The sequence below is a fragment of the Tinamus guttatus genome, unplaced genomic scaffold, assembly GCF_059628265.1.
Source record: "Tinamus guttatus ecotype Peru unplaced genomic scaffold, ASM5962826v1 Tinamus_guttatus_pri_ptg000470l, whole genome shotgun sequence".
In the NCBI taxonomy this organism is placed as follows: Eukaryota; Metazoa; Chordata; class Aves; order Tinamiformes; family Tinamidae; genus Tinamus; species Tinamus guttatus.
Window position 1 is genome coordinate 1,544,222 of NW_028289004.1, and position 24,270 is coordinate 1,568,491.

The 24,270-nt window shown below is 44.1% G+C and overlaps 1 protein-coding gene across 3 annotated transcripts in view; it reads right to left on the reverse strand.

The window, feature by feature from the left end:
- Nucleotides 1-24,270, reverse strand: part of SH3KBP1 (SH3 domain containing kinase binding protein 1) — a 205,695-nt gene that overhangs the window by 133,622 nt on the left and 47,803 nt on the right. For all 3 annotated transcript variants that reach the window (XM_088532735.1, XM_088532737.1, XM_088532736.1), the window contains exon 3: nucleotides 2,835-2,958. In XM_088532735.1, the coding sequence (XP_088388861.1) occupies nucleotides 2,835-2,958 (124 nt within the window). The remainder of the gene's footprint in view (nucleotides 1-2,834; nucleotides 2,959-24,270) is intronic.

Here is a 24,270-nt window from a genome sequence, read left to right on the forward strand (position 1 = left end):
TTTCACTGTTCTCAGCGAAAAGCAGACAAGACCCTGGTCTTCTGTTCTTCCTGGTTTCTACAGCAGAAAACTAAGTGATTGACGGTTGGTAACCCAGAACTAATACTACTGAAATCAACAGTCACCCACAGTAAGTACATAAGGGAAATACTACTGCAGCACTAGGCTGTTCCTGGATTATATCCATAATCCCCAGAAGTAGTGCCCACTGCTAATTTAATGAAACAAACCTTTACAAGACATATTTCAATTCTACTCTGCTTTTTTAAAAGACCCATTAATTGTAACACATTGTTCATAAATAATTAGGATGAAGGTACAATATATAAAGCTGGATCCAAAATACCCTTTTTATTCAGAAATTAATTCCTCCCTTGGCTATTGAGATTGTTTCTTACATATATATATATGTGTGTATATATATATATTTAGATATTTTCCTTGAATACTGCTCTTGGACACTCACTGATATTCCTCAAGGTAAAAGAAGGTATCAAATATTACTTTTCAAAAGCCCAAGAGTCTAAGACTCTTTTACTCAAAATTTAAATGCCTGCAGGCTGCTGTCACTTATATTATGCCAACTACCCGAAAGTAGCGCACTACAACATGTAGCACCATAGTAGTATAAAAGTACTTAATATCATCTAGGCAGAAAAAACAAGGTACCAGCACAGAATACTTACTCCCAGGTCACTGTATCTGCTCTGAAGTTACAAATAGTAAAATTACACTGCCCAAGCCAATAAATCACTTTAAAAAAAAATGGTTTTGCTAACACTGAGTGCTGTTTTCATTGCTGAACAGCACTTGAAGACCTCTGAGATGCATCCCCCTCAACCTCATTTCCTAACATGAAAGAAAATAGTCCTCTCCCTCAGGTTAGGTCACATTTGCCAGTCACTAAGTACCTTAGATAGCTTTTAACAACAAGTTCCAGCACAAGGACACTTGAGGAAAAAAAAGAAAAACCACGCCACGTTTTGGGCTCACTGTTCGGCAAAACGCTGCAGCTGTGCTCCACACGGCGCGGGGCCCTCTCCCTTGCCACGCGGCTCTCCGCGGACGCTCCGCTGCCCTCGCCCAAAGGAAGCCGCTCACGCGGCGCTCCAGGAGCCCGAGGAGAAGGTTGTCAGCACCGCGGCCCTCCCGGCCTCGCTGCTCGCTGGGCACCCTCTGACGCGGGCGGCCAGGGCACAGCCGCTCGCGCTGCAGCGGCAGACGGAGCCGTGAAGCAGCAGCCAGGCCCAGCGCTGTGCCAGCCCTGACGCTCCAGGTGCAGCCATGACACAGGCAGTCGCTACAGTCATATCCAATGCAGCAACAGCCTAGTGTGAGATCTGCTACCTCCAAGCATGATCCCCTTTCCAAAGCTACAAATCTTCAAGTCAGCTTTTGCTAGCCTGTTCAATAAACCTGGACCTTCATCTTCTCAAGCTACAGAGAGAGAAAAAGAATTCCCTCTTTCTTTTCAATCCTTCAAAGCCTATGAGATATGGGGAAGAAAGATGAGGAGAAAGTCTCTGCTGTAAGGATTATTTGGGGAGTGCAATTCCCTCGTGAATGCACCGACCTCTGCATCTGCCACAGCGATTAGCCTTCTCCAAACAGCAGCTGAAGCAATATGGAACATACTAGCTCCCTGGATAATTTCGCAACTACTCATATGGTTCTGTAGAAAAAGAATAATTCTGGGTAATTTAATTCTGCTGTTGCTTGAGAAATCTACAACCCAAAGCAGAAATGTTGGACACGTCTTCAGATTCAGGATGACACTGCAGACTCAAAAGACAACGTTGTCTGGGATTTATTTCCAATTTTTGTTTTAGAGAATTCCTAGCAAGAGAGATGGAGATCACTCCCCCTGCATTATAAAGGAAGTCTCACATTTTTTAGAAATTATTAAATCTTCCCAACTTGCAATTGTAAACCTCAGGTCTAAGACCTGTAGTCAAACTGCCAGCTCAAATGCAATATTTACCCATAAAATGTAAGAGGATATTTCCATATGCATAGCCTTAGCAGTACAGAAGATGCGCCAAAATGGAAATTACAATACAGTAAAGATTAATGACAGCAGAATATTCTGTAAAATGAGAACAAGCAAGAGATTATCCAGGAAATTCTCCAGGAAAAACAAAGCCCATCTCCTACACAGTCATATAAACATACCCTCAAGACAAATCTGGCTCGTTATCTGTTATGGGGAGAAGTTCTTGTTTTGTCTAATATTTCTGAGAGTGAGATTGGAAGGTGGGAAAGAAGACAGAAGATTTGGAGGCTTCCATTTTAGCAGCTCAAAGCCATATGTAGGATTCTGCCTTGGGAGTCAAGCCAGCCATGAAGACTACACAGTCCAATCTGAAATACACCTACACACCTCCAAAGAAACTAATATTATAAAAGCATTATGTTTTCCATCTTTTTTTGTTGTTGCTGTTGTTTACTGCTGGTAACCAGGTTCAGTCTGAATGTGGAACAAGTGTGTATTGACATCCCGTGCAGAAAGCTCTGTATATGCAAAACTGTCAGTTCTTTACTTTGATAAGCTTTAGCAATCTGCATATACATATCTCCTTAATTAAATGTATCTAGCAAAGATCTCTTTAATAAGAAAGAGATACTTGTGCAAATTAAAGTGTAAATATCAGACACAATACAGGCATCTTTATGTTGATCTAAGAAAAAAGCAAGACTTTTTTTTTTTTTTTAATATTCCTGTTACGCCTTTACCGTTAAATAAATTCCATCTTTAGTTCCAGAAACACTGAAAGTTTACATTTCTTTCTTCTAAAGGTCTGAATTTCGTGTGTTTAAGCTTCTATATACTATACCTTTTTTGTTGGTTCTAATAATTGTCTCAGACAACAGTAAAGGGCTTCCATTGGAAACTTCATTTATAGGCTTCTCTGGTGGTTTGTTGGCAATATTTTCTTTCTTCATGTCCTTCTTTATTTCCTAGTAGGTAGGTAGAGAGAAGAAAAAAAAAGAAACTATAAATAAAAGATATCACTGAATATTCTAAATCTCAAGCTCTTGTGATTTCTTATAACTTCTATGTACACACCACTGTCTTTGCTAATGCTTCTCCAGTGACAACTTTGTAAGTGGAAATGCACAATACAAAAATATTTTGGGGTAAAGGATTCTATTCTATTTTAACCAATACTTTCTTTCCTTTTTAGAAGTGGTTAAGTCCTCATTCATGCGTGAAGACGGTAAGAGAGGTTTGCAAAAAATCTTACCAAAGACCACCAAGAATGAAAGAAAATATATATATATATCCATCAATTAGTTGTACATTTGCCACACGAGGGAGAACTGGGTTGAGTGCTGCCTTTGCAAAGGCAGCTAGGTCTGCCCCCCTCTCTGCTGAGAAGCCCACAGAAACAACAGCCAGAGCAGGCAGGACAAAAAATGTTAAATAGGAAAACATGACAAATGTTACCATAACTGGCAGAAGCGCACAGAGGGTGCTGTCACAGCTGTTGTAACACTACCACATTTTGCAACGGACTACCTTTTAAGGTGATTGCCCTTGGGGCAGCTGACAGAGAGGAGCGCGCGGTGGGGCGAAGTTGCATGAAAGCAGAGGGGCAGCAAGGAGCGTCCCGAGGGCTCGCAGGGCGGCGGGGCCAGCCCGTGCGGCCCCCGGGCAGGCTGAGCAGCGGCCCGTGGAGCGCTGCCGGCACGCGGCGAGCGGCGGCAGGAGCAGCCCCTGCACCTTCCCCCGCCGCATGCAGGTGTCTTCCAGTGTAGGCGCCCTTGCTGCCCTCATCTGCATCCCCACGCGGAGCAACCAGCAGGCTCCTGCCGGCACACAGCACTGCGGCGCGCTCAGGAGTTGCCATACGTGTTATTTAAGTTCCCAGCACATTAGCCACCGACACGGAGAACCAGAGAAAGCAAATTGCTATTGAAAGTTTCCAAACGAAGCCATACAAAATGAGATTTTTTCAAATGACACTTTAATCTATGGGATCCATTTTAAACCTGAATTTCATAATATTTTCTAACCTTTTATATCCCCTCCTCGTCAGTATTCCAAAGTTGACCTATTACCTACACAACATTACTGCATTACCACTATCCCGCAGTCACTATTCCACGAGCAGGTGCAAGTTTTACACACAGCTGCCCACCCAGGATATGATAAAAACCTAGTTACTGCCTTTGCACAGGTCTCACAGCGGCTAAAATCCAGCTCATTGCAGCAGCTATCCTAACTGAGCTAGGTACGCGAGCAATCACCTGCGCGAGAGGTCCGGGCCTGTTGCTGGAAGCAGGTAAGTCGCACATTGCTCTTGTTCAAAAGTGAGACACCAGGTAACTTAAGAACAATGTGCACATTTAGAAAATATGCTGCCTCACTTTCCAAAGTCAGCTAACACATTATTCCAAGTTTTTTTTTTTTTTTTTTTTTTTAGGATTAAAAATTAGAAAATACAATAAGTGAATCCATCCAAGCTTGTTGTATTTACTCTTTAAATTTGTTTTGCAGTTAGGTGACAAATTCACAGCATATTGAAAAAAAAAATCTACAGTTTAAGTGGAATGTGTGTGTCAAAAACGCTCTCTCTTGCGAAAAGGACCACAAGACATTGCCTACAGACGACCCCACATTGTCAGAAGTTGCTTCCTGTGTGTCACTGGTGAAATATTTTCCACTCTTTCTGTCAGCATGAAACTAAATCTTCAACTCTCAAACTCTGAAGCAAGAGTACATTTTTTATTATTTAAAAAATTGCATTCACAACTTCAAAAGTGTCAGAGAAAACCGTTTGCTATAAGAAAAAACAGTGCCATGGCCTCAGGTCTGAGGATAAATGACTCCTGTGCCTTTGCCTTTGAGGTGCAAGCTTTTGATAAAGCACTGTTTTGCTCCTGAAAGAAAATAAAAACCCACAGGAGTACACCAAGCCAGCTCTAAATATATATATATATAAATATACATATAAAATCAACATTTGTCTGTAGGATGGGAAGACATTCACTTCCTTCCTCATCTACTATTCATGGGAAAGAGAAACACATGCTGATGTTCACTAAACTGAAACTGATACAGAAGAGGAAGCATCTTGCAGCAACCAAAATCCTGAAATTTTCTGAAGCTTTTATTCTTCTCCCTTCCAGTGTTGGTTTAGTGTACCTTTCAACAGCGTTTCCCTTGCTGCTCATGAGAAGGGTCTTTATTTTTCATAGCCTATGATAACTTGACATTTGAGCTCTAACCCCAGCAGCATGAAATTACAGATCCAGGAGGAAATTTACAGTCAAAGCAGAAAGTTCTCTACATAATGAAAAAGAAATGAAGTGAAAGTCAAGCCAGCTTTACTAAACTAAAATCATACCATAAATATACTCATATTTAGAAAGCACTCTATGGGAAGCCTTTACCTAAGGAGCTAAGCATGCATTCTGCAGTAGCAAAATGATGCCAGCACTAAGCCACTAATGCACCTTTTCGGCTCCTGGTCTTGATCTTTAGCGCAAGACTTAAAAAATAAAAACAAGTAAAACCAAAACAAACAAATCCCACCTTGAGAGCCTTGCATTTCTACTAACACTATGTTCTGTGTTCATGTGCCTTCTGCCTCAGCACTATCTTCTCTTCTATGCTGTTTACCCTTTAGGAACACGGGATTTTAGGACTTCTTTTTTTCCCTAACTCCCTTTTCCCCAGCAAGTAACCCCAGCCATAGGCTGGTTTTAGTCAGACAACATGGATGAGACCAGATTCCTGAGGAAGGGCACAGCAGAAGACCTCTCCATGCAAGGTGAGCTCCTCTCAGGGACAACAAAATGGGCCCCGGTGCAGTTAAATCCAGCATTTTTTCAGTATTGATGTAGTCCTTTTGTATCTATTCCTCTTTTATCTCTTGCAAAGAAGCTGGGGAAGAAGAGGTTATTACACTAAAATACTGGAATGCCTGACTAAAAAGATGCATTTCTGCTTGAAAAAATAAATAAAAACAAAACAAAACTAGGCCACTTCAGTATTCTATACTAGCTCATACCCTGGTTCACACAAAAAAAATACAGTGAAGATGACTATCTTGGATATTAGGTCAATGACGCAAATAAAGCAGTCCTAAAAGCTGGGTGCTTCAACATCAGTAATAGTTACAGACATCTCTCTGCATAACCTGCTCATCCTGGACTCAGATGAAATCAGAGATCAGGAGCCTGCCAGATGAGGTAAAAAAAGAGGAGGCAAAGTCAGCTTCCCAAGCTATGAGTACCAAAGGCAGCTTTGCGGAAATTTCTCCCAATGTAAGACAAAATCCACTTCTGCTTCTGGTTTCAGGTCCGAGGTTGTGCACATTATTTCTCATAAAGAAGAAATCCCAAGTGCGTGAAGACGCAGAAAGAGAACTTTCACATAGGAAGGATGGGAATAAGGAACCTCCCAGTCTGCTTGGGTGGTTCCAGAACAGGTGGGTTTAAAATCCTAATGCAGGATGAACAGAAACGAAAACCCAGCTGAGTTTGGCAATTGCTGTTTCTTGAAAAAGGTGTTTGTGTACGAAAAGGAAAGAGAAGTAAGAATACGGATCTTTAACTCCACTATACTATTCCAAAATACTGCAAGCCTCAGCCTAGACTCTGCTCTCTGCCCAGCAAGGACCTCAGCACACCTCCTGGCTGGGATTCTGGCGGTGGCTCAACGCTCCCGCTCTGATTAGACCCAGCCACCGCTTGCTGGGTGTCCTCGAGTAGGACAGGGGGGACTGTGCAGCTGCTGAGGGGCATCACGGCATCCTGCATCTCCTCCAAACCGCAGACAGGGTATCAGAAACCCCTGTGGGGACGCTGGCCCATGGGAAAGCAAGAAAAACGAGGCAGCTGCAGTTACGGACCGGACGGGAAGACCTCGAGAGCCCTTCCCTGCGGCCGCAGGACACATCTCCGCAGAGGTCCCTGCATAGGCCCGCGTGGGGGTCAGGCCTGCAGGAGGAAGGGCCCAGCGGCTCCTCAAGGCAGCGCCTGCTTCTTCAGCCACCCGCAACGCTGCTCGCTCGCTCTGCACTCGCTGAGGTCGTCCCGCCGGGGATCAGCTCGCACGCACACCTGCCTGTGAAGACATCCGCTTTCACGGCTTCAGAAACACCTCTGAACTTATCTTTGGTGCCGTTTGACATTTCATTTCAAGGCAGTGTCTGGTATAAATTTCATGGGTCAAAATGCTTTATTTTTCCCTAGCTACACAAAGATAATAGTAGGTTATGAGCACTTCCTTTTCAAGCGGCTGTGTCTTGGGAAGCCCTTAACTAAATGACCTCACGTTTCAATCACTACATCTAAACCAGACCCTCCGAGGCCATAAATTTTAAGACAGTCTCCATCCCTTGTGTATGTGGGATTTCCAAGTGATTCCAAAATGATACGCAGTTCTTATTGGGAAAAGAAGACCCTCTACCTGAAACAAGTCATTGTAGATTCTAAAAATAAACTGTACCCCGATGAAATTTTACAATTTTAATTATAATCTGGGAATGTAAGCATATTTTAGAGCACTCTGAAGGCTCTCATGCTTCATGCATCTTTTTAATACCTACCCTCCCATGTACTTCATTATGCATTTGCACTTTTTGGTAAATAGGTTTCAACCATATTCTACAGATGCCAACAGCCAAACCACAATGAAAGGATGATTTACTTCTAGCAAACTTTAAAATACTATTTACCCAACAACACATAAATCCTAGAAAATACTTGAGAGGATTTTATTTGAATCCTCCTTAATCCCACCCCGCACCACTATAAGTCACAGAACTTCTGACAATCCCAGTAAGTTTGCAAGTTTTAGAATACTAAGAAACATTAACTACTAAACAACAACAACAAAAAAATACACACAGTGTGCTAAAACTCCATCATACAGCAAAATTTGTCACACTTAGATGCACCAAAACCCTATTAAATGGCTTTTTTTCCAGATATAAGATCTAGAGGTTAAATACCTTTCATCTTTCCTTAAGCCTTTCAAGAATTACTACTCATTGCCATGACAGTCTTCCTGACTTTTCAAATCAGGAAGAGAGGGAGAGAACAAATGTTATAGCTGCTACTTGCTACCAAGGCTGAAAGAGAATAAGAACTTCTGCTGTTTTCACAATCATTTCAAGTTTTTTTTTTAATCTCGCAGTTCTGATCTTTACAGGAAACTCAACCAAAACACTTGGGGAAACTACTGTCACCCTTCCATGGCAATAAATGCTGTGAAATGCTGTTCTGTGCTGATGCAGAGATTAACTGTTCCAGCCAACACTACATCCCTCATAGTCGCTGGGAGCTCTGAAAATTCATGTGAAAATCACCACCAGGTTCCAAGATCACTTGTCTAAGGCTTCCATGGGCAAAAAGCAAACCAATTCTTGTATTCTGGAGGGGAAAGGGTTAATTAAAATTACTTTAAACTTTTTGAAAATAAAACACACGCATACTGAAAAAGGATTTTTTTTTTAAGTTGAGAAATAACAAAGCTTTTCACAACTCAAAAATCTTCAGCCTGTACATTGCTTGAAGCCACATATGGGAATAGTAATAGGAATCCAGAATCACGCGCAGCCTTGAGGGAAGCCACGCAACATTAATTACCAAAAGATGACAGCGGAATTGTCAGGAACACTTTACTCCCTTTGAGATACAGCAGGAGCAATTTTTAGAAAACTCTTTTTTGATTTCTTGCCTCAAAAAACATACTTTATATTTCAAGAGAGAGCTGCAACCATGACTTCCTGCAAACACTGTCTGCCACAAAGCATTAATTTAAATACCTGCTTATACTGCACTCCAAATGTAAGTGTGCTTCCGAGCACCTTTGTGCAACGCCTTAGTCCTCCTCGCCCATTTCCTGGGGAGTTCTCACTAAAAGTAGTTAAGAGTTATTGAGTAATTATAAATGTGCTGAGACACAGATACAACTTTGCTATTGTTAGGAACCTTGTTAGGAACCACAAAACAAACAGGCAGCGAGGGCAGAAGAGACTTTCCCAGCAACTGAGCCAGCAATAGCATGAAAATTATTTTCCACCAGAAAGGTGGGGGCAGCATTAAAATCCAATATGTTTTATAATACTACTCTCAAGCTCTACGAACAGCAAAATGACAAAGTGTTTCCGGGGCAATTTGGAAGCCACCTGAGTTTTCCCTTCCTGGCTGCTGCATCGCTCAGGCTGCTGCCATCGTTTTGTCACCAATGCTCCCCCGAGCAGCAAGTCCGTGGAGGCAAAAGGCCACTTGCACAGGCTGCCTGCAGGAGGAGAGCCCAGCCCTGGTCACGCCAGCAGACAGCAAAGGAGCTGGCATTGGCCACCGTGGTGGCACGAGCTCCCACCAGGCCGCTGCCATGCGCTTGCTCTGCGCCCACGACAGCTGCGCCGATACCCGAAAAAACAGGGCTGCACGTCATGAGCCTCCTAAGTCGTGCTCGCACTGCCCAGTCCGGGCGTTATTTCTAAACAGCACGGCCCGCTAGGCCTCCCAGCGAGTCCTTTGGTTTCTGTCTGTGGCAGCCAGAAGCAAGACAAGGTCTGCAGCCTGCGTGGCTTCTGTCCGATTTTGGGCTCGAGAGCAGCAAGAAGGATCCGTTCGCCGAGTTCCACGTGCTGCAGGGCCAACCTACCGAGCAGCAAAGCAGAACGCAGCAGCGTGAGGAGGAAGGTCCTCTCGTGCTACCCTGGCGCCGTCCTTTCTGCGCCCGCAGCAGTCGCAGGCAGCAGGGCTGGGCAGCCCCAGAGCCTCAGGAGCCGCTCGCACGCCGCTCCACTCCTTCTCGTACGCACCTAGAGCCTGTTCCAAGCAGCCACGGATGCATTACATAGCCGTAACAGCAATGAGAACCAGTCTGCCACATGCATTTTTTGCATCATTAAAATATTAGACTTTAATATTATTCTATTTATAAACATAAACCAGAGGCAATAACTCAAGCACTTGGGACGATGTATTGCGTGACAGGAATAAATAAATAAATAAATAAATAACCCAGTTTTAAAGCAAACATGACTTGTCAGAATGACTGTGAAACTACAAAGCAGCAGCTGCTATGAAGGAAAATCAACTCCTACAGCCAGTGTCCTCTGCACCGGCTGCAAGACTGCCATACGCAGAAGCATCCGACCAGCTCCTGCTTTAACTGCTGGTAACTTCTCTTCACGGCCAGAGCTGGGGCGCCCGCGCTGCAGTGATGCCCTCCCCACTGCGGCCCCGCGTAGGCCACGCGCTGCTACACTTTAACTAACTCCTCTGCTGCTCTCCCAGCTGTCAACATCCTGTATATCATATACAGCAAACCGAAGCCCCTCTTTTAAACAGTCTCAATGTTCCTCCCTTTTTGAATCGGCTTTTGTATATCTTTCTGGTAATAGGTTTTCTGGAGAGGATATTCACTCTTGCAAATGCAGAAAGCCTCATGCTTTTGGAAAACTAAAGCTGAGCACATGCTTTATAATAAAATAAACAAAACTCTTAGATTTGTTAAATCTTATGTAATCCTCCAGCTCTGTTTTCCTAAGAACATGAGATACTTTTTCCTGTGTGTTCATGTCAGGAGAGTTGACTTGTTCCATGCCATGAGCCTCAGACTTCATTCTTTGTGTCAAAAGGAGATAGCTTATGTTCATTTCTACTACTTAGTTTTTCCAAAAGTCACAATTTATTAAAAAAAAAAAGAACTAAAAAGAAAGAGAACTAAAAAAATAAGTGATGGAAAAGTGCAAGGAATACCGCAGTAAGAAAAATGGGAAGCACATTTTAAAAGCCATGTAGCAAATATACAACTTCAGTTATCTCTGAAAAGGCCAGGAAAAAAAAAAGTACAGGGTTTGCTCACTGTGGTTTCAGTTCTCTAGCTTGGCTGCGGCAGTGATTTGCTTCCCTACCACCAGGACCAGCAATTCACTGTACTGCAACGCGTTTACCAGATTAAGGCTGAAAATGATCATTAGAGCCGTGGGAAAAGGCAGACAGGGAGAGGACACCATGCTGAGGGGTAGGGGACTGTTCAATTCAGCGCTCACGCCTGAGGAGGGTCCAGGCCTGACCTTCTGCTCTCCTGGCCCTTCTTTCTCTGCCAGGTACTTCCAACAGCACCAGTGGGTCCTAACCCACAGCAGCAGAAAAAAATGAACGCGCAGACAGCGTGTTTCCCAGAAGATGTTACAGTTCAGGTGCAAAAAAATATGCAAGTGATTAACAGGAAGAGCAGATGGCAGGAAGCCTAACGAAACAGAACTGACGAGCACGGGCCAGGTGCCGGAGCACTCAGCAGAGCTTCTGAAGCACCGTAGCACAACACACTTAAGGAGGCCTTTGAAGTAGTGCAAGTAAGTTTGTGGATCGCTGTGTGCAGGCTCCCCCGCGTATGGAGACATACAAAAGCAGGAGTGAGGAAACGAGAACCTGCCACCAGCACAGGGCAGCCTGTCCAACCCACATGAGAGGCACTGGGGAGACAGAGACCAAAGGGCTCTACAAAATTAAAGCAAATATGTTGCAGAGCCGCTGTGGCTTTAGCTTTTGTGAAACCTTAGAGAGAACCACACAATACAGAAGCAACTGCAAGGCTGCAGCAGGTTTTGTAACCTGCAGAGGAACTGAAAGCACCTCCTTGCTTCACACTGCAGAGCTGCCTGCTAGCACACCGCTGCACGCCCTCCTCCCCAGGCGGGATGTGAGCAGAGAAGCTGTTCAGTTTTCGGCATTCAGCAGCCTGCGTGAGCAGTGGGGCTCAGGGCATAGCGCCCTGCTGCAGCAAGGATCCCCGTGGGGAAGGCGCTCAGGAACCAGCCTCTCCAGCTGGCACTGAGGGAGCAGAGCCCCAGAGAAGCTGCTTGGGGTGTTTCTGCCTCCCTCCTCCTACTCCCTCGCTTGCACACTGCAGCAGTGCCCGATAGCCGCAGGCCACTATGGCGATAGTAAGTAACAGTAATGAGCAATAATAAACATTATCGTGAATGGTGATAGATTAGATAAACAGATAAACTGTCTCTATGGCACACAGAGGTTCAGAGGGAGGAGCAGTACAAATCCTTTACACAGAATCCTATCACACACCAGATGATCCTTAACAGCAGGATTTTCTAATGAGAGCATTAACTGACTCATCCAGCGCCTTGAGTCCTTTGCTTAAAGTCACGTGGAAGAACGGAAGATTTTTTGTGAAAGGATTTATCTGCTCTAAATGAAATGTGGTACAGCAAAAAATACAATAAATAAACTAGTTATTGTTATTAAAGTTATTGTGCTACACAAAACCAAAAAGCAGCTGCACACAATTAAAACATCTTAATGTCAACCAGAGTTTCAAAAAGCACTGGTGGCAGTCCAAAAAGACATTTTTCTTTCCAATTAACAGGTCAGGAAAAATGACACTGACTCCTACAGAAGCCTTTAATCACATAATTCTGCCTTATCGATCAAAGACCTGGGCCTTTGGAAGGGTTTGTGCCCTGCCATTGGCACAAGCCACTCTACTAACCCACTCCCCCTCAAGCCATTCGAGCAGCCACTTATACAGGTCATGCAGGGAAGCCCACCCGGAGACAGCAAATCCACAGCAAATACAGATGCATGAGGATCCATCAGCCTCCTCAGACACGCTGAGCTGAAAAAAAAAAAAAAAAAAAAAAAAAAAGCCCCACACCTACTCCTTAATGAAAATATTCATCTGGAAAGACAATTACAGAGTTACAAGATTTTTAGGGGTTTGTTTGTTTGTGTAACCAGCTGTATAAAAGCTAGCCAGCATTAATGAAATAAAACCCTGGATTAAATCAGGGTTAATGAGATCAGGAATAGACACATCATTATTCGAATCACACACCATGTGAGTGGTCTGTGCTGCCAGACTTGTAAATCGGAGATTAGAATTTAACACTATTCTCTCTGCAGTCTGACAGTTTAGGGCTAGAGGTTCCTTTATAAATATTGCTAGCATCCCCCTGCCACAGCTTCGCAAGGGGAAGAAAAGCCCCAGTTCTCCCGAGTGCTAAGCACCAACAGTTTCAAGAAGGGATTGATGGCAGTGGCAGGTGCCCAGCATTTCTGACAGCCAGGTGCAGTCCTTACAGCTGTCACAGTGCAATTTTTTAAAATTTGCTTCTCCTTCTGTCCTTGCTTACTGCAAACATTACACGTCAGTCCATGTGGTCTTGGAACTGGGGAACCTTGGGGATACCTTTTTGTCTAGTGCAGCCTTTTGAATCCAGCCTGTTTCAGGTGCAGTGATCTTCTCCTTCCAGTATGTCTGATATGCATAAATTTACAGCAAAGATTGAAGAAGACTTTAGGAAAAATAAATGAAGAAAAAAAAAAAAAGAAACTGAAAAGATTCACAGCAAGGTTTTTAATTATCCCTGCTAAAAGATGTTTGGCTCAGAACCATGGAAATCCCTTCAAAAAAAAAAGGTCACATGTTTCTTTGGAAGTATTAAGGCTTAACCCTAAAAAATACAAGTAGGACTGTCTTAATGAGAATCCTAAGACCTGACAGGCCTGACTCAAATCTTAAATGTTATGTCTCCAAACTTCCCTGGCTGACGTGAAGGACCGCAGGGGCTCTCAAGGCCCCGCACTCCTGAATGCTTAGCAGAGTCTCTGGAGATCTTTGCACCAAGCTCTTCCTGGCAGTACCTGCAGGCCTTCTCCACCTCCTCTCTGCTCTCTTACAGCTATGAAAGAAGAGCAAGTGTGCACGAGAGAGGGATGGGCAAGTGTGCTCAGGAGAACAACACTCTTGGTCTCACCCAAGAAAAGTAAGAAAGAGAGGTATAAAATAACCAACACAGTAGGAAGAGCCTCGCTCAATATTCATCCACAACTGCAAGCAGTGTTGCTCACAAGTAAACAAGGTGTGGGTGAGCGCTGGAATTCCCTGAGAAAGCTTGATATGCCTTTGGTATTTGCAGGAGGAGAGGTACAGCCTAGCACCTCAGATGGGAGGAGATCTGACGATCAAAATCCTCGGATTACTCAACCCTCTAATTACTCAATGTTTGCAAACGAGATTGGCATGTTACCTTTGAAGTAATGCGTCATCCTGAAACTTATCTTTGCAATTCCTCACCCTAGTGGTTCCTCAGCCAGCCAGCACGAAACTTGAAACAAACTCTCATGGATACCAGCACCGCACCAACTCACCATCTCATTACAAAAAAAATAGAGGACATATTTATGGTCATGAGAAAAACCGATGTGGTAACTGCTGACTATCTGGCCTAGCACACTCAGCAGGATTCCTGTTTACAGACAAGTAGTACAGTAAATGTTGCATGAGAAAATGTGATCACTGTTTGGACAAGCCTCATTTCAAGCAGAGATACCCATTATATAGGGCTTTCAAATGGGTCGCACGTTGCCAGTATGGATGGGGCTCACTGCTATTAAAAGCCCAACTTTATAAATAAAGCATTGGTGAAAGCAGAGTGCTAATAAATCATACAGCTCTGCTGAGGGGAAAGGAAAGTTTGAATACTAAAAGACGGCAAACAGGCAACAGGTGCATGGGAAGTCATTATGGCTGAAGAAACAGTGCACTTGGATCAAAACCAGTAACAATCCTCTGGTAAAGATATACCAGGATTCTAGTAATGACCCTTCTGTATCTCTCCATCTTGTTAAGCATCACCAAAGGATGATGATGATGACAGAGTCTGCAAGTAGGAACATGAAGCTTTCAGCAGCCAGAAAATCATAAACCTTTAGGCTCTGGGTACTGCCTTACTTTTTATCTTTATACATACGATTACATTTTGTCATTAATAAAATTAATCAGGAGAAGGTTGAAAAAGACCCATTTGTTCATCTAAGCATTAGCATTTTCTTTAATCATTTTTTTTTGCTGACTAATTTATCAGTAAAAGAACAATTCACTAGGGAACAGTCAATATACTCCTAGCAAGTGCTGCTGCCTAAAGGAGGACATAGAGTATTAACCCTGCATGTTGAAGAGGGCTCACGTACATTTCAAGTAAAGATTTTGTGTAACTTAACTGTGACAATTTCACGTCTCCCATTATAAATATGCTGAACTGGAAATTCTGCAACGTATAGATCTGTGAGACTGCTAGGAAAGCAGAAAAATTTACAATAGGTGACGTTGGTTTTGTTCTCCTACAGCATCCTACCTTGTAAGTGCTTCTATGTATGCAAAGCATAAACCAGAGAGGAAATTAAACCTTTAGGAAAGTCCCCAGATAATTAATACAAATACAAACATCCCTTGAGAAAATAGGCAAGAATCTCATTTAGCAGAAGAAAGAGTATCCTCAGGAGTACCCGCGGGGCAGCCGGCTCCAGCACACTCCCAACACGAGCGCTGTAAAGCACACTCAGTCCTTACAAAACATGTTTATCGTTATCACTCAGCAAGCTTTAAAAATCAAAAACAAAACAAAAGAAATCAGTTCCCCAGCTAGGTAAGTTTTCTTTAACCTCACATCCACTCAAGTGAACAAGTGCAATAACCTGAAGAAGCCATACAAAGGCAGAAGAGAAGCCTGAGCCTATTAAGGAATATACTCACCAAGTACAAGAAACTTCCTTGTTTCCTAAATTCTTTCAGCACAAGTCTAAAAACTCCCTGGCCTTCATGTACCACAGGCTACCCGACCCCTTGGCTGGGAGCTGCCAAGGCCACCGGAGTCTCCGCAAGGCTCAATACGTGTCATCAAGGGCAGTGCTTCAGCCCTTCCACCCTCTGCGTTTACCACGTGGCCCCGCAAGGAGCTCTGGGGCTGGTTTCTCATGAATCTCCCAACACCGTCTTCAGCAGCAAGACTCTGACTTCACTGATTCGAGCTGAGAAATAAAGCACTTCAGGTTCTGCAAATATGCAGGGATCTCTCATTTTTCCAATTTATGTTTTAAATTGGTTTACAAGATACTTACATGCAAGGTAGATAAGTAGCATCAATCAACTGCCACAATAACAAAAGTTGCTTTTGTTTTTTCAAGAAAACCCATATATCCATTTATTTTTCTTAGTTTCCATCCCAATTCAGCACTTAAATGTCATTTTCTACGACAAAAACACTATTTAGGACAGAAAAAAAGGCCTTGCCTTTCATTTAGTTACTTGGGTTTCCAGGTAAACCAGATGCATCTCAAAATATTCCTGAAGTGTACAGAATGCCTGGAAGAGCATTACTGCCCTTTTTCACCAAATCATGGCTCTATCCTTATCCTCTTGACAGCTATTTTCAAGCACTACAAAACTGTGGCTGGTAACCACAAATTGCCCATTTTAAATAAGGAATTTAAAACATTGCTAAAACAGGTTTCTTTTCAGAGCCTTCAGACTTCTACTGGCTCTCTAAAAAATAAGTAAATAAGTAAGTAAAAATAAAGAGAGAGAGAGAGAGGAAAATTACTTGAAATAACCAGAACCATCATAAAAGCAAGAGAAAATTAGAATCCATCTTCTTAGTACATTTCTAAACATCAGTAATATTTCAAGTACCCTCTGGAGAGGGCATTTATTTTCTACCTCCATTCTCTTCCTATATTAGAATTTTCTAAGCTTCTTTGCCTGTTTCAACAATATGGAGTCTCCAAAAACTGGCCCTCAAGACCATTTTTGATCCAAAATATTTTCCAGTCTTCACTGTTCCACAGTGAATATTCTCTTAGGAAATGTTTTTGTATAAGTAAATACCCAAACTGTTAGAAACAGTGTATTAAATAAACCTAACAATGTAAACCACCATACTATCCGCAAAATCCCATTGAGATAAGGCAAGACAGTAGCCCATTGATACTTGTTTGCATTCCATTTCATTTTGCAAGCTTTACTTCCTAAATTTAATCTTGCACAATTAAGCGGAGGCTTCAATTCAATTATTTAAACAAAGAACTGCCTGATATTTTTCACTCTTACTCTTCAGCCGCTGCTTGAATGGGTGTCTGCTGGACACAGTTGAAAATGATCATTACTGCAGAACGGCCAGCAGAAAGCCTCTCCAAAGGGCCTGCAAAACAAAGCTGGGAAATCTGAGCCATGAAATCTACCTTTTTCACAGATTTTCTCAGATATTTTGCCTGAAACAGCTATCCTGTTTCAATGCCATAAAACAGGAGAGCGGTTATTTAGATTTTAATAGAGTGCATGCAGCTCCATGCTTGCGTTATTCCTGCTTCAGCCTGGATCACAATGCTGAAGTCAAGACGTTCACTTGTAACTTCAGCCAGGCAGTAACAACAGGCAGCACCCGGTTGAAGCAGCTGTATTCTACCTACTGGATAGGCCACAACGACACAAAAGTGCTGCAGTCAGGCTGGGGCTGGTGCCGGGCAGTGTCTCCCCCGCAGATGGGCTGAGCAGGAGAGGCGGGAGCTGCAGCCACGCGGCCAGTGCGTGCCCAGGCAGTTCACTGGGTGGCCTCGCGTGTGATCACCTGGCTGGTTGGGTTGCTGGGCTCCGTGTGCTGCCAGGCTGGACAGGGGTTGCTCCAGGACTGGAAACTAAGTTGTGTTTAACCCTAAATAAAGGTCTTTGGCTCGCCATCACAGAGGCCCTGCTCTTCAATACGCCCGCAAACGGCGCCCAACATGGGGCTCAAAGACTGGCTGTCTCTCTGGTTGCACCACCCAGCTGAACTCCGGGGTTCACGCCGAAAGGAAGCGTAAGGATCAAGCTGAAAGGAAGCATCCTTTGTGCATGTACCAAGAGTCCCTTGAAAGGAAAGAGGTAAGCGACTGGGAGCTACGGGTTCATAGCTAACGAAGGAACAGAAGGACTGAGTCCGTTCCTTCACAAGGTGCAGCACAAAAGGGTGTAAACATAGCGAGAAAAACTGCTTGGTAATTCTCCTTATGTCCCCCTACATAAAAAATATTAGCTTTACACATTCTTAAGAACTTGAAAGGAAACACGCTTTGAATAACAAAATAACAGGTCTAAAGTAAATAACCCCAAAGTTACGCTAATCACAGGTCTCAGAAAACACTGCAACAAAACCCCAAACCACATGTAAATGACCACAGCGAGAAAGGTCCATTCCAGCTCTTGCCCGTAACAGCACCTTTACCAGCGTGACACCCTCTAGTCCCTGCCTTCATACCCCTCTATGTGGGATATGTTTTCTGCTCAAATACCAAGTCTCAGGAAGTCGAGAACTAAAACCACCACATGACAACACTTTTCCAGCATTAGCGTTTTCTACAGACTGTCAGCAAAGACGAGCTTCAAACCCAGAGATACAGGTTTGAAGTCTGAATTGAAGATATTACTCTCAATGTATCCACATCAAACCAACAAACATTTTAAGAAGGTTTTTGGTACAAATGGCTTGTATTAAGAGCTCAAAGACATTAGACCCAGCTCCAAAGCCTGTACATAAACAAAGTTTACTTTCTATCCATTCTACTTGCTTGTTGGAAATGGAAAGTCACTTTTGTGTTCTTGGGCAGTAGCTCAAGCTCCTTTCAGGGCTACGTACCCTAAAGGGAGACATATCACAGTCTGCTAGGCTGCCAGGGCAGCCAGCACAGCATGCAGAGTCTGCGTGAGGAAGCAAAGGCAGAGGGACCTTCAAAATGCCGGGTATAAGGAAGGAAGTATGTAGGAAGGGAAACAAACAACAGAGCAGCAGGTGGTGTAGGTGAAGTATCAATGTTCGTTGTCTCCAAATACAGCAGTTTGCCCTTTACAGCTTGAAGCTACAAAGGATACCTGGTAGGCAAAAAATAAATAATAAGGGAAGCAAACATACTGAATGAGATCCAAAACCTCACCAAAAGCCACAGGCTCAAGTCCTGCACATGTGGAAAGAATCTCCAAACCCTGTAACATTCATACAAAGCAGTATCTGTCTTGTGTGAAATGAAGCACACTTGATTGTTTTCCCTAGTGTGTGCAGGGATTCCTGTGTAACCCTACAGCTAAAACTAACATTGGAGAAAGCTTCCAGAAAGGCTGGCAGCTGGCTCAGGTTGACAAGGGACAGCCTTCAGGACTTTCTTTAGACGACTACAGAGTACTACAAATACCATTATAACAGGCTTCCTCTAGAGAGTAAGTTTAGACATCGCTGGACACTTAGAAAAGACCATTAACAAACCAGAAGTCAGGAGGACGCTACGTATTACCAGCAAGTGTTGGTACCAACAAACTCAGGCGTCTGGGGGAGAAGGGAGTACATTTGCAGAAATACTGCAGAAAAAGGAAATAGTTCACTAAGGACCAATCTGAACTGTCCCATCTCCGCCCCTGCGCCTGGTTCCTCTGCGGAGACGCTGCTCCTGAAGGGCAGCAGCTGCAGCACCCATCCCAGCAGCCAAGTAAAGTTGGTGCCTGCATTTTCCTGTGAAAAATAACTCGCCTCTTGGGTTTTGCACTTGTGGAATCACAGTCCTCCAAAGAAGTTGCTGAGCCCCTAAGCGCAGGAAAAGGGATGCCCTTTACCGCACAGCACTGCGAGCTGCAACGTTGCTCTCTCAGGGCTAAGCGCGGGCCGCTCTGCGCCTGCACAGGACACTCCTGCAGTGGTCACCTGTGTAAAAGAAGGTGTGGGGACCTGACAGGCACCGCGAGCCGCGCTGGGCAGCCTGAGCTCCACGTCCACAAGATCTCCTCAGCAATCAGCCCTCTTTCGTGAGGCCAACCCCTCGCCCAGGGATCTCAGGAGGGAAAGCCAGCCCCCTGTTCCCTCTCCATCCCTCTATTCCTCCAGCTGCAGAGCTGATCAGCCGAACGTTACCAATTCAGTCTGTCCCATATTGTTTTTTAACAGGTGTTCATTTTGTCATTTTATTTCTGTGTATTTTGGTTTTCAGCATGTAACCCATTGCACACTCAGTCACAACCACTTAAACTGCCTTGGACTAGCTATTGCTGACACATTAGCAAACTTCAGAATTGTACCACTCATTCAGCTTGCTCCTGTTATAAGATTTTTCCCTTTCAATATCAGAAAGGCAGCTGTTCTGAATGACATAAAAAGCCTAAAACTTGTAATCTGCACCTAACGTTTTCTCCTCATGGTTCAGGACAACAAATCACTACACAACCTGAAGAATTTTAGATGTTAGGTTGATAATAGGAGGGGTGCTTTGGACAACATTAATTCAGCAATTCACACATGATCTGATAAAAAATGTAGACACAAGGTTGTGCTGTCCTTCCCTTGAACCGCAGAGATCATAGCAACCAGCCTTCATGGTAATTTTGATTTCTTCTGTAGTTCCTCAAGATACTAAAACTAAAATGCAATTCAGCGATCAACAAATCCACATAGTCCATGTCACTTTTCAATTACAAGTGACAGTCAACTCAACTAGAAGCACTAATTCAACAAAGAAAAGAGAATAAAACAGAGAATTGCAGAGTTTTCTTTCCTTAAGAATTCTCTTCCAGAGCAAGATGAAGTCAGGCAAAGACTCCCTGAGATTAGATCACAACCTATTTAAAAAAAAACAATAAAGGGAAGAGACTGCATATATCTATTCAACCAGTGCAATTATAACCTCTTAACAAGGCATGAGATGGGCATCAGAATTTAGTATTCAAAGCACTTCTTCAATATTCAAAGCATCATGCCCCACACTGGCAGATCATACAGTTTCATGTTTAAAACCCAAAGTGGTTTAAAGGGAGTTTTACACTCCTGCTTCGTGAAGGAAAAAGAAATAGACCAGGGAAAGATCAATTCAGAAGTGTCTGCTGCGGATTCCACTGCCGGCGAACGCTGGGAATAGGACACGGGCCGAGCTCCTCTGCTCCCGTGCACCCATTGCAAGGGGGTGACCTCTGTGATCCCTGGCTACTTTCAGAAGACCCAGTTGCTGGTACTGATGGTTACATCATGCCCTCTCACCAATGCCACCCTTAAGCTTAAGTATCCCAGTATTTTCAGCCCTCCTGGCACTTTTTTTTTTTTTTTGGGGGGGGGGGAAGGAGGGGGCAGGGAGAGGAAGAAGGGGGAAGGAGTTAGAACGAAGGTCACTGTGCCAAGTGAAAGGGATACAGTCCTTTCTAAACACAGAAAGGATTTTTCATTGGCCTATGAAAGGAAAATGAATATAGTTTTTAAACCACAGATTTGTATATTTAATACCTCTTGCTTTTTTTGGCTGTTTAAGCAATATAGCACATTAAAAGCAAGCCACAAAACAGGTCATACATTTTTAAACTTCCTTTCAATGTCTGTAGAGGCAATTTCTAACTTCAAACTCTTCAAATACATGTGTTGGTGTCAAAAACATAGCCCTTCCCAAGGAAGAGAAGTCTCTTCCTTGAGGTACTAGATGGGTTCCCTACAGGCCCCAAACTAGCCATGCCTGTGAAACGGGAGTCTCCAGCCTTCCCTGGGAAGCCTGTGACCTGGAGAACGCAATACTCGAAAGACTCTCCTGCTGGTCTCCAAAGTATCCAGAACCTACAAAGAACTCGCACAACATGTTTGGGGTTATCAGAACCAGTCTGGTTATGTTTTTTTAAAAAAACTTAACCACTAGGTATGAACGTGTCAGACTGCAGACAGACAAGAATTTCCCCAACCCCCTGGGGAATGTGCTTTGAGCTGTCCTGCTGCCTGGGTATGAGCTGTGGGGGACAAAGAAACTGCTAACACAGCCCTGGGCACCTGATCCCAGCTTGGAGCAATGTGTGGAACTGATGACAAGCGTCGGGCGCCAGGCAGCGAGCACAGGGCTGTAACCCCACGGTCTGCAAACACAGCCGCGTATAGAACCAGCTATATGGTTAATAAGTCACCCAGAGAGGGAAAACATGCAGCATGGGCTGAACTGTGATCTCATGTGGACTCACTCCCCTGCAGCAAAGTCGCACGGACACCGCGAAGGTACCAAGGTTATGAGCCCGAGCATCCTTGCAGACTGGTTTTAAGAGAGATCTCAGAATACGGTCTCCAGTTCCCACCCAGACACACAATTACTGTACTGGGCAGAACACGAGTCACTTCAGGTGACATCTTAATAACTCCGGTTCATCATCCTGGCAACATTTAGCTACCTGGAAAAAAGGCTTTGAATAAGTCTCCTTCTCTGGAGATCTTCAAAACCCGCTTGGACGCAGTCCTGTGCCACGTGCTCTAGGTGACCCTGCGTATGCAGGGGAGTTGGACTAGATGATCTCTAGAGGTCACTTCCAACCCTAAGCATTCTATGATTCTATGATTCTATGAATAAAAGGAGGAAAAAAAGCTAAAATGAAGCATGGGTGAAGGTGGAGTGAAACGAAGTGAGATTCTGGCATCATATTTGCAAGGAAGGATCATTTAAAAATAATAATCAGAGAAATATCAGGCAATTGAATCCAAACCAAAATTAAGCACTGTTTTTCACTATTAACGCATCACAGCTTTGGCAGATCTGCTCAGTTCCAGCACTTCTGAGACCTCTGCAGTCTCACTAGGCTCCTTCAGGTAACCCTCCTTTCCCTTTTAAATTATTTTCAGAAATATCATGCAGAACGCCTGGAAGGTGAATCATAGATTCCTTCTGCATGGTCTCAAAAATAGACAGACTAGCTCCTTGAAGGTAATGAATTTAACGAAGATATCCCTTATCAACAATGCCTTACTATAAAATTCCCATTTTTCAGGAGCATGTAGAATTATGTTTTCTTCCAAAATTCATGGAAACTGCCTTCTTTAGTGACACAAATGCAGTAGATGCAGCTCTAGACTACATTAATTATGCAGCTTGGATGTCGTCCTTCCCCTGTTTCATCCCCAGCCACACATCCCGCGCTCCCGCAGCATCCCAACCGCAGGCACGGCCTGGGCAGAGACGCCTAGCGGGACAAATCCGGCCCACAGAGCTGAGCTCAGTCACTTGCAGGCACCTTGAGCAGAGATGTAGCTGGGCGAGAGGACAGTCACCGCACTCGCCCCCAGCCTGCGTAGCCTCGCGGCATCCTTGGGGCACTTTTGGCACTGCTCCGGCCCTGCTGCTGCTGCACAGGCAAGCCAGAAATCCTGCCCATGAAGCTCTGGCTCCCTGGAGGGGCTTGCCATGGTCCTGCGAGCCAAAGGAACAGCTCCTACCTTTAACATCTATCTGCTCCCCCGTTCTTGAGGGGAGAGAAGAAAGCTTTAAGATCAGTGACTAAGGGGTACAGATAAAGCATCAGTCGTTTCCTTCTTCCTATCAGCTTCAACTCTGACACATGAATCTGTGAAAATACTTGGAAGAGAAAAGCCCTCATCTGTCCTTCCAGTGCCATTAGAGAGTGCACAGGGTTAGAAACAATTGCTCCTTCGGGGCAGAGCACACACCACGTTTCTTTCGGTTACATTTGGAATACATAAGAGCACTTTACAGCCATATTTTGCAACTTGCTTTTACTCTTGCAGTGAGAGAAGACGTTAGTTTTGCTGTGCGGGATGTAGATTGTTTTGTTTTTAAATACATTGTGAATGTCCCTGTAAATAGCAGCATCGAGCACACACTGTTTGGTCATTACATCAGCCCATACTACTGTAATTAAAATGGAATAGGAGTGGTGACACAGTTATTCTGGGTTTCTTGGCAATTAAATTGGTAAGTCAAGATTTCACAGAGATTATGTTTTCAGTCTCGCTCATTACTGAGATGTTTCATTAGGAAACACCTCATCAGCTCTGCAGCTGGGCTACACAGGGAGCAATTCTGCTCTCCCCCAGACCCTTCTCCATCCCACATCTTGAGCACTCGCCTAAGAGTTTTATATTCATGTGTTAACTACCAAAGATGGTGACAGAGACCCCTGTGGAAGGCCTAAGGGGCCTTTTCTAGCATTTTAAGCGCTTCAGAAGAAAAAAAAAGCAAGAAAGAAAACAGAGCAGAGCTGACACGCTCGGATTGCTGAGGCACTGCACAAACATGGAAACAACAGTAATGTCTATTAACATATGCAGAGAGCAACCGCAGACTGAGAAGCAGCCCCAAGGCAGTTTATTAAGGTGATTCACCAGACCCATCTCCATCTCAAGGGAAAAAATGAGTCTTCCATTACCACTACCAAAAAAAGCCGGGCAATCTTTACCTCCCTCTGTCACACAGCTTGCACCCTTCTACCGCACCAAACTCGCGCGGGCTTTCCGCAGGTGCTGGCTCCAAGCGTGACTGGCAGCAAGCACACGGCTTGAATGAAGACACAGCTCGGGACGTGGCTTTTGCCAGGTCAGGCAGCAAGTCAGCTGGAGTGGGACCATTCAAAATACGCCTTCATTTTCCAAGGGGAAGCTAGCCAGCTCACAAGGAAGAGGCTTAGAGGGATTCCCAAGCCCAAGCTCTCTCTGTAACGTTCCTTGTGACATCCAG